This window comes from Gossypium arboreum, chromosome 5 (assembly GCF_025698485.1).
Source record: "Gossypium arboreum isolate Shixiya-1 chromosome 5, ASM2569848v2, whole genome shotgun sequence".
Lineage (NCBI taxonomy): Eukaryota > Viridiplantae > Streptophyta > Magnoliopsida > Malvales > Malvaceae > Gossypium > Gossypium arboreum.
Window position 1 is genome coordinate 25,962,685 of NC_069074.1, and position 15,479 is coordinate 25,978,163.

At 31.5% G+C, this 15,479-nt stretch overlaps 1 protein-coding gene and 1 pseudogene across 2 annotated transcripts; both read right to left on the reverse strand.

Moving 5' to 3' along the window:
• On the reverse strand, positions 1–1,691 carry LOC108451871 (branched-chain-amino-acid aminotransferase 2, chloroplastic-like). 2 transcript variants are annotated; one of them, XM_017749567.2, is made up of 7 exons: positions 1,506–1,691; positions 1,104–1,280; positions 879–1,010; positions 692–790; positions 506–622; positions 335–430; positions 1–267 (listed from the first exon to the last, which is right to left on the reverse strand). In XM_017749567.2, the coding sequence occupies exons 1-7, from the start codon at positions 1,611–1,613 to the stop codon at positions 175–177; spliced, it is 822 nt and encodes a 273-aa protein (XP_017605056.2). In that variant the 5' UTR covers positions 1,614–1,691; the 3' UTR covers positions 1–174. The 2 variants fall into 2 exon arrangements, 1 of the variants encoding a protein (XP_017605056.2); XR_008283161.1 differs by having other exon boundaries at positions 158–267; positions 335–446.
• An 8,648-nt stretch (positions 1,692–10,339) lies between these two features.
• On the reverse strand, positions 10,340–14,342 carry LOC108452179 (inositol-tetrakisphosphate 1-kinase 3-like; annotated as a pseudogene).
• Between the last annotated feature and the right edge of the window lie 1,137 nt (positions 14,343–15,479).

Sequence of the window (15,479 nt, forward strand, 5' to 3'; positions counted from 1 at the left end):
TTTTATTTTCGCTTCCAAAATCAATTCTTAAAATCTATTTTTTTTTATTTTTTCCAGGAACGCAAGTTTTCTTGGGCACAATTCTGTCCAGGATTTCGAGAAACAAGCATTCGTATAATCCGGTTCCTGAGGATTCGACCCTACTTTCCCTTTACTATTCTTTTTCTATTTTTATTATTTTACAGGAAATAGGTTATTTTTGGTGCTCTCAACGACCGCATCATCGGCATCAACCAATTCATCAACCGCAACCGACCGTTCCTCGACCTAATACATTAATCCTGTATTAAACCTTAAACCCCAAACACATTAATTTCTAAATCAATTCACTCACTTGGTAACCATGATCCTTCGCAATCTCAATGATGCTTTTTCGAGTTACCCCTTCAAGAATAGTCCCATTTGTTGCCGGAGTTGAAATCACATTTCCCTGAAAAAAGGGGTTTCTAACAAATCAGTGATACTTTTTAAAGCTTTTTTTCATGTACTTGAAGCTGATGGATACCTTAACAATGAAAATATTACAAGAGGAGACCTCTTCCAGATACTTTTTATTAATGGCGTCAAGATATAAGACATCAGAAAATCCTCGGTCTTTGGCTTTGGTAATTGCTTTCATAACCTGCAATAAAAGGGATCAAATAAATTGATTTTTGATGAACACAAAGAGACATTTACAAATGTTACTCACTGGTGCGTAGTTGGTGATTGACTTCACTCCTCCAGCTCCTCCAGGAGAAGCCCTAACATATTCTTCCTCGATGTATAAGTTCAAAGGTGCAGTACCCTCCTGATTCCAGGATTATCAGAATACAATTGAGTCTTCATCCAAATTGTTTTAAAAATACTTTGAATATATATATAATAAACAAGTCTACCTTGAAATAGTAACCAACAGGGGAAACATAAATGAGGAAAGTATATTCCGGAGCAGGTGCCAAGCCTAATATAGGACCAGTCCCTAGAAGCATAGGCCTAACATACAGTGACCCTTTTCCTGGAGGAGGAATCTGCAAGTAATCGATTCTGAAATTCATACATTGTTAAAACAAACCCAAGGGTAATTTTTCAGGGAATGCACTGTTTGTGTTTGTCAAAATTACCCAACGCTTGTTAGCCGATACAGTTTCCTTAACTGCATCAATAAATTGGTCAATGGAAGGGGATGGCATGCACATTCTTTCAGCCCCGTGCCTCATTCGACCTGCGTTTTGGTCTGCTCGGAATAGAAGAATTCGCCCATCTTGTGTCCTGTTAGCTTTCATGCCTTCGTATACGCCCTGGATAGTCAACAGTTTTTAGCTTTCATTATTTCATTCTAAGCTTATGGGGGGGGGCCTTCCTTTATCATCTTTATCACCATTTTTAGCCGAAATTTAAATTTGGGTTTGTCAATTACGGAATCAAAAAGAAAGATAGTAGATATTGAGATTCGATTTTCAAGATTATGTTTGAATATATTTGAAATTGCATTATTGATAATATTGAGATAGAGCATGGCTTGCCTGTCCATAGTTTAAGACACCTGCGGAAGGGCTTAACTCGATATTGGCATATCGACAGAGCTGTCCTTTTAGAAATCTTTGGTCTTTACAACAGCTCATAACGTACATGTAATCGGTTTGGGTCAATCCAAATCCAAGTTTATCCCAATTCACATCCGCATCCTCATCGTCACTAAAGTCACCACTTTATGTATTTATTAAAATAAATAAATGCACCTTAATAGATTAAATTATTGGATAAACTCTATCTTAAAAATTAGTTTAATTTAAAATTTCATCCCTCTACTTTCTAGAATTAAAAAATAATTCTTCTACTTTAATTTCATAAAATTTAATTTAATTATTGGTAAATGCATGAATCTATATTAATTTTTGCTAATTATTATATATAAAATTGTTGAACGGTATATTTTACTAATTTATTGCATATGAATGATTATTTTGTTGATTTTCAAGTTGGTGATTTAATGATAACATTTAAAAGTGTTACTCAATTGGACTACAGATTTTTATAAAGGATAAAGATCAAATTCCAAATAAAAGTAGGATCAACTTATTTTTATAAGAAATTTATAATTAATATTAAAGTTTATATTTGATGCAAGGTTTTATTAAAATGAAAAGAAAGTTCATAAAAGAAATTTTATAATATTTATTAAAGAAACGTGATAAAGACAAACTCTCCAGTGTACTTTTTGTCCAAACCCAATTATTTGTCGCTAATAATAAAGACATTCATGCATTCGTAGCTAAAAAGAAAAAAATTGTCATGGTTGCGTCAGGGTTTTACCGACAACTCTTATCGACAAAAAATGATTAGTTTTTAGTGTTCATGTAAGTTACCTGTAACCAGATGGTTTAGTCGTTGCTGGAGAATAAGCCTGAGATGTGAACCTATGATCATTTGCAATCTATAAACATGTACTAAAAAAGCATATTAATCCAGCATTTACAATAAACTGTACAAAACACTGTCATCTTAAAAGAGACTTTGTTGTTCTTATCTAACATACATTGGACATTTAAATCAATCTCTACGAAGATATGAGTTGATCATTTGGAGAATACTCAATGAATATCTTGTTGTTAAACGGTAAATTCACACCCAATCATCAAAAAGATTAGAAATCCAATCATGAACACGAAAGAACAATATATATATATAAAAGAAGCAACTTTCCATGCAAACAAAAGCAGTAACAATGATAACAATCAACGTTATATATTGAAAAGGCTAATAAGTTACCATAGATGAAAAAGAAGCAGCTCGTAAGGATTGAAGCAGATTGCGTATGGAAGAACTCTTCTGAATTGCCATTGTTTTTTAAAATTTGTGTTGAAACAGATAATAGAGAAGAAATAAAAATGAAAAGCAGAGGTGGTATGTTTAAGAAGATTTCAAAGTAACAGATGAAAGAAATGAGGTGAAGAACAAACAACGTGATTAGGGAAGAGAAATTATTGTGGAGGTAAAAGAAAAAAGGAGAGAGACGTTTCTGGACTAATACCGGTGCATTACAGAGAATGAAAAGGAAGGGCCAAACATAAGCAGTGGCTCAGCTCCACACGGAAGTATGGGAAATTGCTAGAATAAATGTAGTCGAGTTGGCAGCAATGCAAGTGGTCAGGTCAAATCGTGGTACGAATATTCCACATTTTTATCATTGTTTTTGCTTCCATCAAACAAATTTCTTTATTGTATATTCAACATTTAGAAAGAACTTTTTTAGGTTTCTGTCTTATCTGTTTGTTCGGTGTCAAAGCATCTTATAATTTTTTGTTAGTATGGTGGAGAAAGAGGGTCAAATCCATGATCTCAAAGTAGGATTAAGTATATCGATATCCTACGTACTTTTTGCAGATGATTTTTTTAAGATGGATAAGGAGGCATGCCACACAATGAAAAGGATCTTGGAGCAATATTGCACTTACACATCAATTATAATAAATTGGAGCTTAAGATCAGTAAGAATTGCTACCCAAAGTTCGAAAGAACGCTCAAAGGTATTTTACAGGTAAGAGCTACCGGGGAGACTGGTAAATATTTGGGGATGAGGTTGGGGTTCCTAAACAAGAAAAGCAATTTCTTTCAACCCATCCTTAATAAGATGGAGTCCACATTATCTCTGTGGAAATCAAATTATTATGCAAGGAAGGAAGCTCAGCCTGATTAAATATGTGCTTTCAAGTGTACCCATATACCAATTATCATGTTTTCAAGCCCCAAAGAACATTTATGATAAAATGGACCAATTAATGAGAAACTTCTGGTGGGGCAACAAATCAAGTAGAAGGAAGATTCATTATATAAACTGGAATTGAGTCTTCTCTAGAAAATCTTTGGGGGGCCTCGGCTTAAGAAGTATGCATGCTATGAATAAAACCTTGCTGGCTATGATTGCAAGGAGAAATGTAAATGGCCAAAGGTGGCTCTTTCAAGAAACCTTGTCAAGAAATATTGTAAATTGGATAATTTTATTTAGACTCAGACGAAGTCAGGTGATTCTTGGGCTTGAAAGGGCATCCTTATGGGTAAGGAGATGGTTAGCAACAATATCGCCAGGCAAAACGACAACAGATGGAGTTCGCAAGATGGTTCGACGACCCTTAATCAAGTACTGATTTGAGACATTATTGCTAACTTGAATAGGCGACGATTACTTAATTCAAGTGTCATGGGTCGTAGTTTAAAGCCTATGACCAACGCACCAAATGCATTTAATGGAGGTATATTGTTTAGATGAGATTATTTGGCCCACAAGAACTAGCTTGATTCAGTAAGTTATTGGAGAAGCCTGTCAGATTGAAGCCTGGGTGACCCAATAATGAGGATATGACAACATAGGCTATTTTGATAACTAATCTTAAGAGATTGATATGAATCATATCTTGTAAAGATTCGATTTGATACGGTATATATTGTAAATTCCATAATTTAAGGGATATGATTAATCTCGTTCATCGGTGTAATTTAATCTTGACCGTCGGTTTTGGGAGTTCTCACTTGTGGTGTTAAGACCGATGATCGCCTAAGGCCGTGTAAATCGTAAGACAAAAGATCTAACCCCGTGACACAAGGTTCAGGGTGCTCTAATACTTAAATGGCTGCACACCCATGATGGAAAATTCTCGATTATATCTGCATATTTTCAAGCCTTTGATAATATGCAAACAGGAAATACTAACACAACAAATTAAGAGGTCCCAAAAAGGATTTGAGAATTCCTTTGGTCCCTCAAGCTTCAATACAAGGTTATCATATTTCTTTGGAAAATTCTTAATGAGGCCCTTCCCTGTAAGACAATGATTAAAAGGAGAATGAATTCCATAAGCACGAAATGCGCACTTTGTCAAGGTAATAGAGAGGACGAAAATCATTTGTTTTGGGAATGTAATTAAGCATAGGATAGATCAAGAAATGGTTATCACAAGCTATGGGACAAGCACAAGTAGGTATTGACTTCACAAAGGATGTACTCATAGGATTAGCAATTTTCCTCTGGAAAATCTGGTTGCACAAGAATAAAGTAAATTTACGAAGGAATAAAACCAAACTCTGTCGCAGAAATCAAGGAAGCAAAGGATTACTTTCAAAAGATCAAGAAAGCAACAAGGGATGGGATTACAGTGAACAAAAAGAAAAACCAGAGAGGCATGTAGTGTAACAGTCCGATTTAGACCCTAATCGGAATGGTGGTTTCGGGACCACGAACCTGAGTCAGAAAAATATTTAAATATTATTTTTCGTGTTTATTTTATGTGAATTTACATGTGTGAAAATTTCGTACAAAAATTTGATTGTTTGTGTGCTTAATTTGATAAAAGGACTTAATCATGTAAGTTGAAAATTTGATAGTCTAAATTATAAAGGTTGAATTGATAGTGGCTTTTTAATATGGAGTATTTATGTTGCAAATAATCCATTATTTTAGTGATGGCCGAATGTACCAATAAAGTATATGTTTATGTTATTATATTTATAAGGTTAAATAAGTAAAACATGTTAATAGTTAACCTATATTATATTATAACATAAAAATAATAATAAAGCCATGCATTCATACTTTGTTGTTGCCGAAAATACAAGAAGAAAGAAAAGAAAAAAAGAAACAAGGTATTCGGCCATTGTTGGTTCAATTTTAAGGTATGTTTTGTTTTGGTTTTTGATGATTTTTACGTTTTTGAGATCGTTGTTTCGAATACTATCCGACCCATGCTTGAATTTTTGATTTTGGTGAATATTTTGTGTTATGCTATTGATGAATATTTGTGTTTTGTGATGTTTGATGAGGAAATATAAAAAAAATATGTTTTAGATTAACATGTTTTGTATTGGAGTTTTTGATGATTTTGAGTAATTAGGACTAAATTATAAAAAATAATAAATTAAGGGACTAAAATATGAAATAGATAAATAAATGGATTAGTATGAGTATATAGAAGATTCGGCTCAACTATGTTGTTGTGAGATTTTGTGTATTTCGTAATTTATGCAATTAGGACTAATTTGTAAAAGTATAAAATATTAGGGGTAAAATGGTAATTTATCCATTATGTGTTGTTGGATTAAATTGAATGAAATTTTATTTAAATGAGGTTAATTTGAAATTATATAAATTAAGAACAAAGGAAATCGGACTTGGATCGGGGAAAAACAAAAATAGTCGAATAGCCGATTCGTAACGTCTGTCAATATCAGAGATTTTGGTTGTAAGTTACGAGCTCGGGGATTGTGACCCAAGTCATCCACACTATCGTCAACTTTCGGTACTTTTAAAAGTCTATTTTCAAACTTTTGACATGTATAGGCTAATATGTATTTTGTTCAACTTTGAATATGTATAAATTGAGCCATGCGAATATGACTTAACTTTAAAGCTTGGTTTTGGTTATGTTTGGTAATGGTTTATTTTGTTTTGATTATAATGTTAAGTGAAATGAATGAAAAGTAAATGTGAATGGTGTGATATGTGATGGAAATAGTTTGAAGTAATTAGTAAAATTGGTTGTGGTTGATCATTCAGTTTAATATATATATATATATATATATATATATATATATATATATATATATATATATATATATATATATGAACAAATATGAACAAATAGGGTTTGACAACTTGATTTTTGGTGTATGCTTATTCATTTATAAATATGAGCTCAAATGTTAAATATGTTTAATGTATATTTGGAAATGCATGGTATGAGACATGCATGTGATCAAATATGCATAGGTTAGTTTAGTTTGGTTTGCAAGAAAAATTAATTTATTGGATGTATATACATGTTTTCATGTACGGTTGTATAATTGTTTGTGATGAAACAAAGTTGATAGTAAAACGATGATAGTGATATACCTATTCGGTTAATGAGATGAAAATTGACCAAATGAATAGTGAATTGTATAATAATACCCTAAGGAAATTATAAGAATTTTTAGTACATGTTAATTATATGTTTATAAATATACATGTACTTGTTTGTGTGTTGGAATGATGTTAGCTATAATGGTTTGGTTTGTAATAATAGTTTATGCATAATTTTATATTTGTTAATGAAGATGTTTTTATTTGAGATATGATTCAGAAATGCAATATATTTAATAATGTATATTAAATATTTAATTAGACATGTGTTTAAATTTACGAATATAATTTGTTTGAATATGTGAATGTTTGGAATTATGTTTTTGTTCAGTAATGCCTCTTAACTCTAGTCTGACGACGGATACGGGTTAAGGGTGTTACATTTGTGTGAGTTTAACAAACATAAATACGCACCACATTACCTTGGTTGGCCTAGAAGGAATGATGTACTTGCATGGGTCATTCACATTAGGAGTCTAGATGGAAAACTGAATCGACTCATGAAGAAAGCTTTCAGCACGAAAATGGAATTTTAAGGAAACTAATTCTGTTGAGAATATATGTTAGTTGTTGCATTACAATCAAACATTTACTCTGAAGAGCACGATGATACCCCACCATGGGCAAAGAAGAAAAGCTAAGGAGATATTCTTTTGGTAATTTTATAAAAAAAATTTAAATATTATTATTTATATTAAAAATTCTATCACGTACATATGTGGAAACTAGATGTTTAAAACAAAAATATATAAATATTATGTTAAAATAAAATTTTGTTTTTTAGTGATAAATTAAATTGTACGTGTTTAAATTACATTATATGCAAATTTTATTAGTTTTTTAAAAGTAAAAGATTAAATTACATTAGAATAATATAACTTAATTTAAATATGGAATGATATTTTAGTAATTTCTTTAGCTAAGTTGGTATGAGTTAACTCATGACACCAACTCAATCAATGGCTTAAATAATATTATAGATTTACAATTGATGGAGGTAATAAAGTATTTATAATAAGATTAAAATGTATAAAAATTAAAATAAAATTATAATTGAGTGGTAAATTTAAGATTTTTACCTATGCAATTAGCATCGGTTCAAATATCTCCATATGCATATTTTTATTATTATTTAAATAAAAGACTAAAATACTCTCGAATAATATAATTCATTTTAAATATAGAAGAAAATTTTAATAAATTTACTAATCAAGTTGATACTTAGTTGACTTTATATCAACCCAATTAGGGACTTAAATAATAGTATAAATATACAATTGATGGAGGTAATAAAGCGTTCATAATAAAATTAAAATATATAAAAAATTAGAATAAATCTCAAAACTATACATGAACTATGATTTAATGTGCAATTGTATACATGAACTTTGATTTTGTGAAATTTTATACATAAAATTTTGATTTGATCTAATTCTTGTAAATTATTAACACAATTATTGATATAACATCATTTTATGTTTATATATTGCATACATAAACAATTATATTTATCCAATATAAAATAAATTAATGTATTTATTCTTTAAATGTGTATGATTAAATCAAAATTAAAGTTTCAAGCATACATTTGAACCACAATTAGAGTTTCATGTATATAATTGCACCAAATTAAAGTTCATGTATACAATTGCACATTAAATCAAAGTTCATGTATAATTTTGAGATTTATACTAAAAAAATTAAAATAAAGTTTTGGTTTAGTGGTAAATTTAAAGTTTTACTAATGCAATTGGCGTCGGTTCAAATCTCTCCATATACATAATTTTATTATTATTTTAAATAAAAAGACTAAAGTACTTTCAAATAATATAACTTATTTTAAATGTGGAAGGGTATTTTAGTAATTTTCCTAATCGAGTTGGTATCTGATTGACTCGTGACATTAACTCAATTAGGGCTTAAATAATAATAATATAAATATACAATTAATGGATATAATAAAGTGTGCATAATAATATTAAAATGTATAAAAATTAAAATAAAGTTTTAGTTTGGTGGTAATTTAAAGTTTAATAAATACAATTGTCATTGGTTTAAATCCTTCATATGCATATTTTGATTATTATTTTAAATAAAAAATTAAAGTACTCTCGAATAATATAACTTATCTTAAATAGGAAGGATATTTTAAAAATTTCATTAATTAAGTTGATACCGATTAACTTATGATACTAACTCAATCGAAGGCTTGAATGATAATATAGAACTATAAATATATTATAGATGATGTAATCAAGTGGAGGTAATAATAAAATTTGTTTTCAATAATGAAAACATGAAAATATATTTGACACCTGTTTTCTTTAATAGAAACATGAAAAATAAAATAAAATAAAATAAATTCCTACATATAATTTGAACTATGGTAATATATTTGATATTTAAAATTGTTTAAAACAAAATCCTCCATTTATTTAAAGATCTCTTTTGTTGTTTTTAAGTTTCACATATCTTCATTTGTCAAAATTATTTTTAAATTTTTAATCAAACTCATTTTATTCAATGTTTTCATTATGAAAATGAAAACAAAAATGATATTTGTTTCTTAAAACCCAAGCTATTATGTTATAAAAATGATATTTGTTTCTTAAAACCCATGCTATTATGTTATAAAAATTACCATGTTATTGGAAATGGACTGGAACAATCGATTGGACCAATTGGATAAAAATTATTAATTACAATATAGCTTGATTAAACTGTATTGAAAAGTTAAACTAATTTTTCATTTTTAATAATTTTTAACAATTTATTAATCAAATAACACCAGTCAATTAAAATCCAACCAATAGTCTAGTTTACAAGATCATTGAAAATTTTAAGATGAGAAAAATATGCTTTTGAGTTAAAAAATGGTAATTTCATTTTATATTAAACAGGATTTTCATATTCAAGTAAATTAACTTTTTGGAATTTAGGTGAATAAAAATGGTGTGTTGATGACAAAGAAAGTAAAAGGAATCAAAGAATCTGTAATTAAGAAACATCAGAAATAATGTATTACACCAACTGCTGTCTTATCAAACCATGTTTTTAAACGTAACAACAGCAATGGAGTAATAGAGAGAGCCCCACAAGACATGGTTAAAAACAACTATTCGCAATCAAATAGGAGACCCCATTCTAATTCCACAATATTTGGTGTTTTCAGATTTCATCACTGCTTTGAATTTGCACTATTTTCCCATCATCTGATGTTTGCTTTGGAGTTGCAACATTTTGCCATCTTTTTAACATCTTTACCCATGGTCTCCCAAAGTTACCTGTATCATCTTATGTTGCTCCAACTCCTACACATATATGAATACAAGTACAGGATATAATAAGTATAAAAAAAAACCTTGAAAATATATATATATACCTGAGTCGGACAGAAATATCTCTGTATCCATCACTGACTTCCTTATCGAGTAATATAAACCGGTCGTTTCTTTTATCGGTTCTTCAAAGGTTCAATATAAAGTCTGTAAAAATCTGTTCATACCCAGGCATTTTCCCATACCCTGCAATATTGTCAAACAATTGGGGAAGCAAGTCAGCATTTTTTACAAGCTCAACTTTTCCTATAAAGAGAAAGGCACTTTCACGTCTTAATCCGAAATAGCTAGGGAGAGGAAAGGTTCTTTTATTAAGGGTACTCCTCTTTGCCCACAAACGGCCAAAAGGGAAGGACCTTTAATCATAATCGGGATAGCAAATTGAAACAAGGCTAATGAGATAGAAATAAGGAATTATAAATAGAGTTCGGGTTCGAATTCCATAGATAATATGGATGGTACTACACTTAGATTTATTGGATTTGTTGCTAAAATATCGGTATTAACCCCGAAACTCCCGGCGGATGGCCAGTGACCCAAGGAAACGAAAGAATAAATAGAAGCCCCCTTTTCGTACGCACTTACCCTCTCTTCGAGCTTGACCAATTACCAATTTATGGAAAAAATCAAATTCAAGTTTGCATAGGTAGATAAAATGGGTTTTACACTTTTTATTTTGATGTAGTTTTCATGTATAAATGGAGATGTATAAATTATAAATGTAAGACAATAAAAAACTGGGCGTAGATAGAAAAAGAAAGACTTTTTTTGCGTTTTTTTGATTTCATCAATTAGATTTATATATCAAATTAGATATAGATCCTATTCTATCCTATAGATTTGAATGGAGATATAAAAAAGAAAGGTACCAATAAATTAAATACAAATTCTTCTTTTTTTTTTCTGGATAGTGTATGGAATATAAATAAAAAAGGGGTAACCCAAATTCTTTAAGTAAAGAATAAAATGGACTTCAAACCAGGTAGAAAACTGGTACTATAACCTCTTATAGAATAGAGATACCGCTTGCCAGGAAAGTAGTTGATGTCAATGACATAGAAATGAGCCCTTGTTCCGTGCTCCCAGATAATGTCTAGGTTAAATAACCGAAGACCCTACACACAACAAAAAGTTGTTTAGGGATCAGTAATGTGCAAAGAACAAAAAGCTAACAGTCAAAATTTAAAAAAAATTACCAGTCTTTGTTGAAGTTCTTTTGCTAGTCTTTCGAGTAATGGCCAAGGAGGAAGCTCTGCAGTGGAAGGAAAAACATATGTTAGATGGCCGAGAAAGATGCTAAAGGCATTTCTTATGACAGTATTTCACACTGCAACACAGTTCAAAGCAGGGTCTTGCAAACATTAACTGAAAACCCACAATACACTGAGGTTTGAGCAAACCATGAACATGTCTTCAAATATGTTCTGAATATAGTTGCATGATCAAACATTCATGTTTGAAGAACTAACATGAAGAATCAAGAAAGTGGCAAAGGAGAAAGGGTATCTTTAGATGCAACAACACACCAGCCACACTAGGGTCCAAATCTGCATCATCTGCACAAGCAGCAGCACAAGAAACCCGGGGAAATCGTTAGACACCAACATTGGTTGAGAGCTCTCGTATGGTTACATCTGGTAAAGAGAAACGCCTGAGAACTTTTATGGCTTCTCCAACAATATAAACCTTGAAGAGAACACCTCCTATTGACATTAGACGACAGCATTACAGCAGTTAGTCATTGCTTGTTAAACTTGGAAACTGTACAGTTTTTAAGTCGGTAATAAATGCTGTAGTCAAATACCATGGTTAACAAATACCTGAAGAACAACTGGAGGTTCAAGTTTCTGGAGAGAGTATTGAGCATAAGCAAGTGATAATTCATGTGATTTTTCACTTCCATCATTAACAAATGGCTTCGCAACTGAAACAGATGGAAACATGCAAGTCCAATAAGAAAGAATTGCTATGAATAATAGGAGCACACTAGGGAAAAACAATGGAACCCGAAAAAATAATCATATGGTTTGGGAGCATGATCTAGACAAAGCATTTCTATTCTTCCTTCAAGTTTGGCAATGGTCCAATGTCAATCTCGAAGGTAACTAACATGAATCATGAAACAGATTATTAAACTATGTACAATATAAATGGACCCAATAAAATGCTAAAACAACACATTATAAACTGTGCATACCAAGGGGCAGTCTCAACCCAGCTTCGGCAACAAAATCAGGAATGGATGATGTGTCTCTTTTAATGACCAATTGCCTCGGAACACCAACTTTTCCTGCATTATAAAACATCACCATTTATCTGATCAGCTCGGGAGTTAGATCCAACTCCTACTCGATTCTAATGTCAACAAAAGAAAAGCAGAAATTACCATAAGATTCAAATAAATTCATATCAGCAACACATTGTAGCATTGATTGGCGATTGTGCAGATGTTGTATAGCATCTGGGGGATCAAGAACTAGGACTTTTGGATGTGTTTGTCTATATTCCTGCAATTATAAAACGCTTATTCATCAGATTGAATCATATGAATGCCACCACCTAAATTCATGCCAACATCAAAACTATTGAAACTCAAAGACAGCTCATACAGGCACCTAAACTCATGCCTAAATGAACTATTGAAACCTGAAAATAGCTGATACAGGCTACAAGATACTTTAAAAAATGGAAAACCAACAAAACAGGTCAGATATGACCCATTAAATACCTAGATAAACAGAACCCGCCTCCCCACCCCCCCCCCCCAAAAAAAAAAATTAACTCTCTAAAGATAAAGCAACATAAAACTCATGAAACCATTTCAAAATCAACATGAATACAGCTCACTTTGGGAAAGTTGACTATAACTATAAGCTAATGGAGAAAATATGTTGCATCAAAAGAACTTATTACCAACACCTATAGTTAAATGCTAATTGACTGGCACCAGTACTGTTATTTGTTTCCTAACATGGAAACCCACAACAAAAGGTTATATATTTATAAAACAAAACTGGCTTGATAGTTCACACTAGATCATTCTAAGTTAGCATCATTCCCAAAAGGAAATAGAAATATAGGACCTAGAACCCAGACCAACCTCAAGAATCTGGCGCCACTCTCTTCCGGTCATCTGCATCAAAAATAAAAATGGTTCGTATTAGGGAAGACCATGCTTGCATAAGTGCTTGTTTGCACCCTTTCATTACTTTCCCACCTCATTTCATCTTGGAATGTAAGAAAGACAGTTAAGCGCACGTCAAGAAATAAATTTACTAACCTTGTGCAATACAATATCAAAAGGACCTTGGTCCGAAAGAGATCTGCTTTGATCAATTGGAACAAACGATATCCCCTTATTCCTACACCATTTCCAACATTTTGCACACAGTTACAAAAATGAAAGAAACAACACAGCACCAACAGAAAATTACACTTGTTTTAACATTAAGCAGAGTATCATGTTGCAGATACTGAATAAAAAGAAGAGAAAAAAGCTTTCTTTAGAGCCATGGAGGTAGTTGAAGGTTCAGCTTAAAGATAGACTTTATTAAAAAGTAGTAGCAAATTCAATATATTATAATATTATCAAATTCAAAATCTTTTGGTTCAATAAATACTATAACTTTGTAAATATCTTCATGCATCATTTCCAAGTAAGGAAAAACTGAAATAGGTATATTATAATCACCACAATAAACTATAGACTCCGACTAAACGACAACATTCGACTCCAAAACGATCAACCAGAAACAAAGTTGCCCAAAAATTACAACCCATAAGAAAAGATAAAAAAAAAACCCAGAAAGCCATTAAACAGAAGACTCACCTGGCTAAACCTTGGAGCTTGGGTCGTAAAAAGCTCTTAACTTTCTTAGATGTAAAGGCGTAACCGACAACAACATCATTTCTCTGTTGTTGGGGTGGTAAAACTTCGATGGAACACTGCGACATCGTATTAGGTTCCTCTTCTTTTTTCACCGTCGTTTTTTTATTAGGAAACTCCGATGAGTCGCTTAAGCAAACAAAAGAGAAAACCCCAAAGGGGAGAATATCAAATGCAAGGGGAGGATTTGAGGGTATAAATAGGCGTCTTAGGATTCAACGAAGAATCGCATTTGCATGCTTTTTGGCTTGGTTTTTGGACGCGTATCGTTTTCTTTGATATTAATAACCAAATTGCTCACGCGTGATTTTTTAGAAAAAAATTTATCGGGTTTCTTCGTTGTCTTTTATTAATTTTTATTAGGTAAATTAAAAAAAAGTTACATTTAGATTACGTTTTAGTCTTTAAATTTTAATTTATTATGTTTTGGTCTTTAACGTAATATTTTAATCACTATATTAAAAACATTACGAAAGTCTAACACGTCATAAATTATGTAATTAAATGTTAACTCTAGGGATTGAAGATGCAATTTCCCCTTATATTTCCTTTCTTTTGCACATGAGATCAAATGGGTTATAACTTTTTTTTTTAAATTAAACTTTCTCCAAACCTATAGTGACATTTCTCGAAATAATCAAATTAATGTGCGCTAAAAATATGAGAAACATCAAACTTAGCAGAGTTTCTTTCTAATTGTTCTTATAATGAAAATTTACAAGGTGGGAACAAGTCCCATAATGACAACATAATTCTTAAATTTGTGTGGTGGCATGCCTTTAGTCAAAGGATTAGATAACATTTGCTCAGTGCTAATGTGCTCAATGAACACTTTTTTTTAACACGTTCCCTTATGGCTAGATACTTCCACTTTTGTTATTCTTAAATATATCAGCTAGATTGTTACAATATATCATCTATGGCCTAGAAATTGAATCCACAAGTCTAAGCCCATATATGAAACTCTTCAATCATACTCCATGTAAGGTAGCCTCAAAACATGAAATGAACTCAGCCTCCATAGTGGAAGTAGTCGTTAAGGTCTGCTTGATGCTCCTCCAAGATATAGCTCCGCCAACAAACATAAATATGTAACTTGATGTTGATTTACGTTAATCAACATAGCCGACAATGTTTGAACCGGAGTAGTCAGTCACCTCCAAATTGACTGATCGCTTGCAAGTAAGCATGCAGTCCATTGTCCCTTTAAGATATATCAAAACTTTCTTTGCAGCTCTTTAGTGGTTAATACCTGGATTACTATGATATCTTCCCAACATTCCAATTGCAAATGCAATTTCAGGTCTTGTGCAGACTTAAACATACATTAGGCTTCTAATAAAAGAAGCATATGGAATGTTTTTCATTTGCTCCCTCTCAA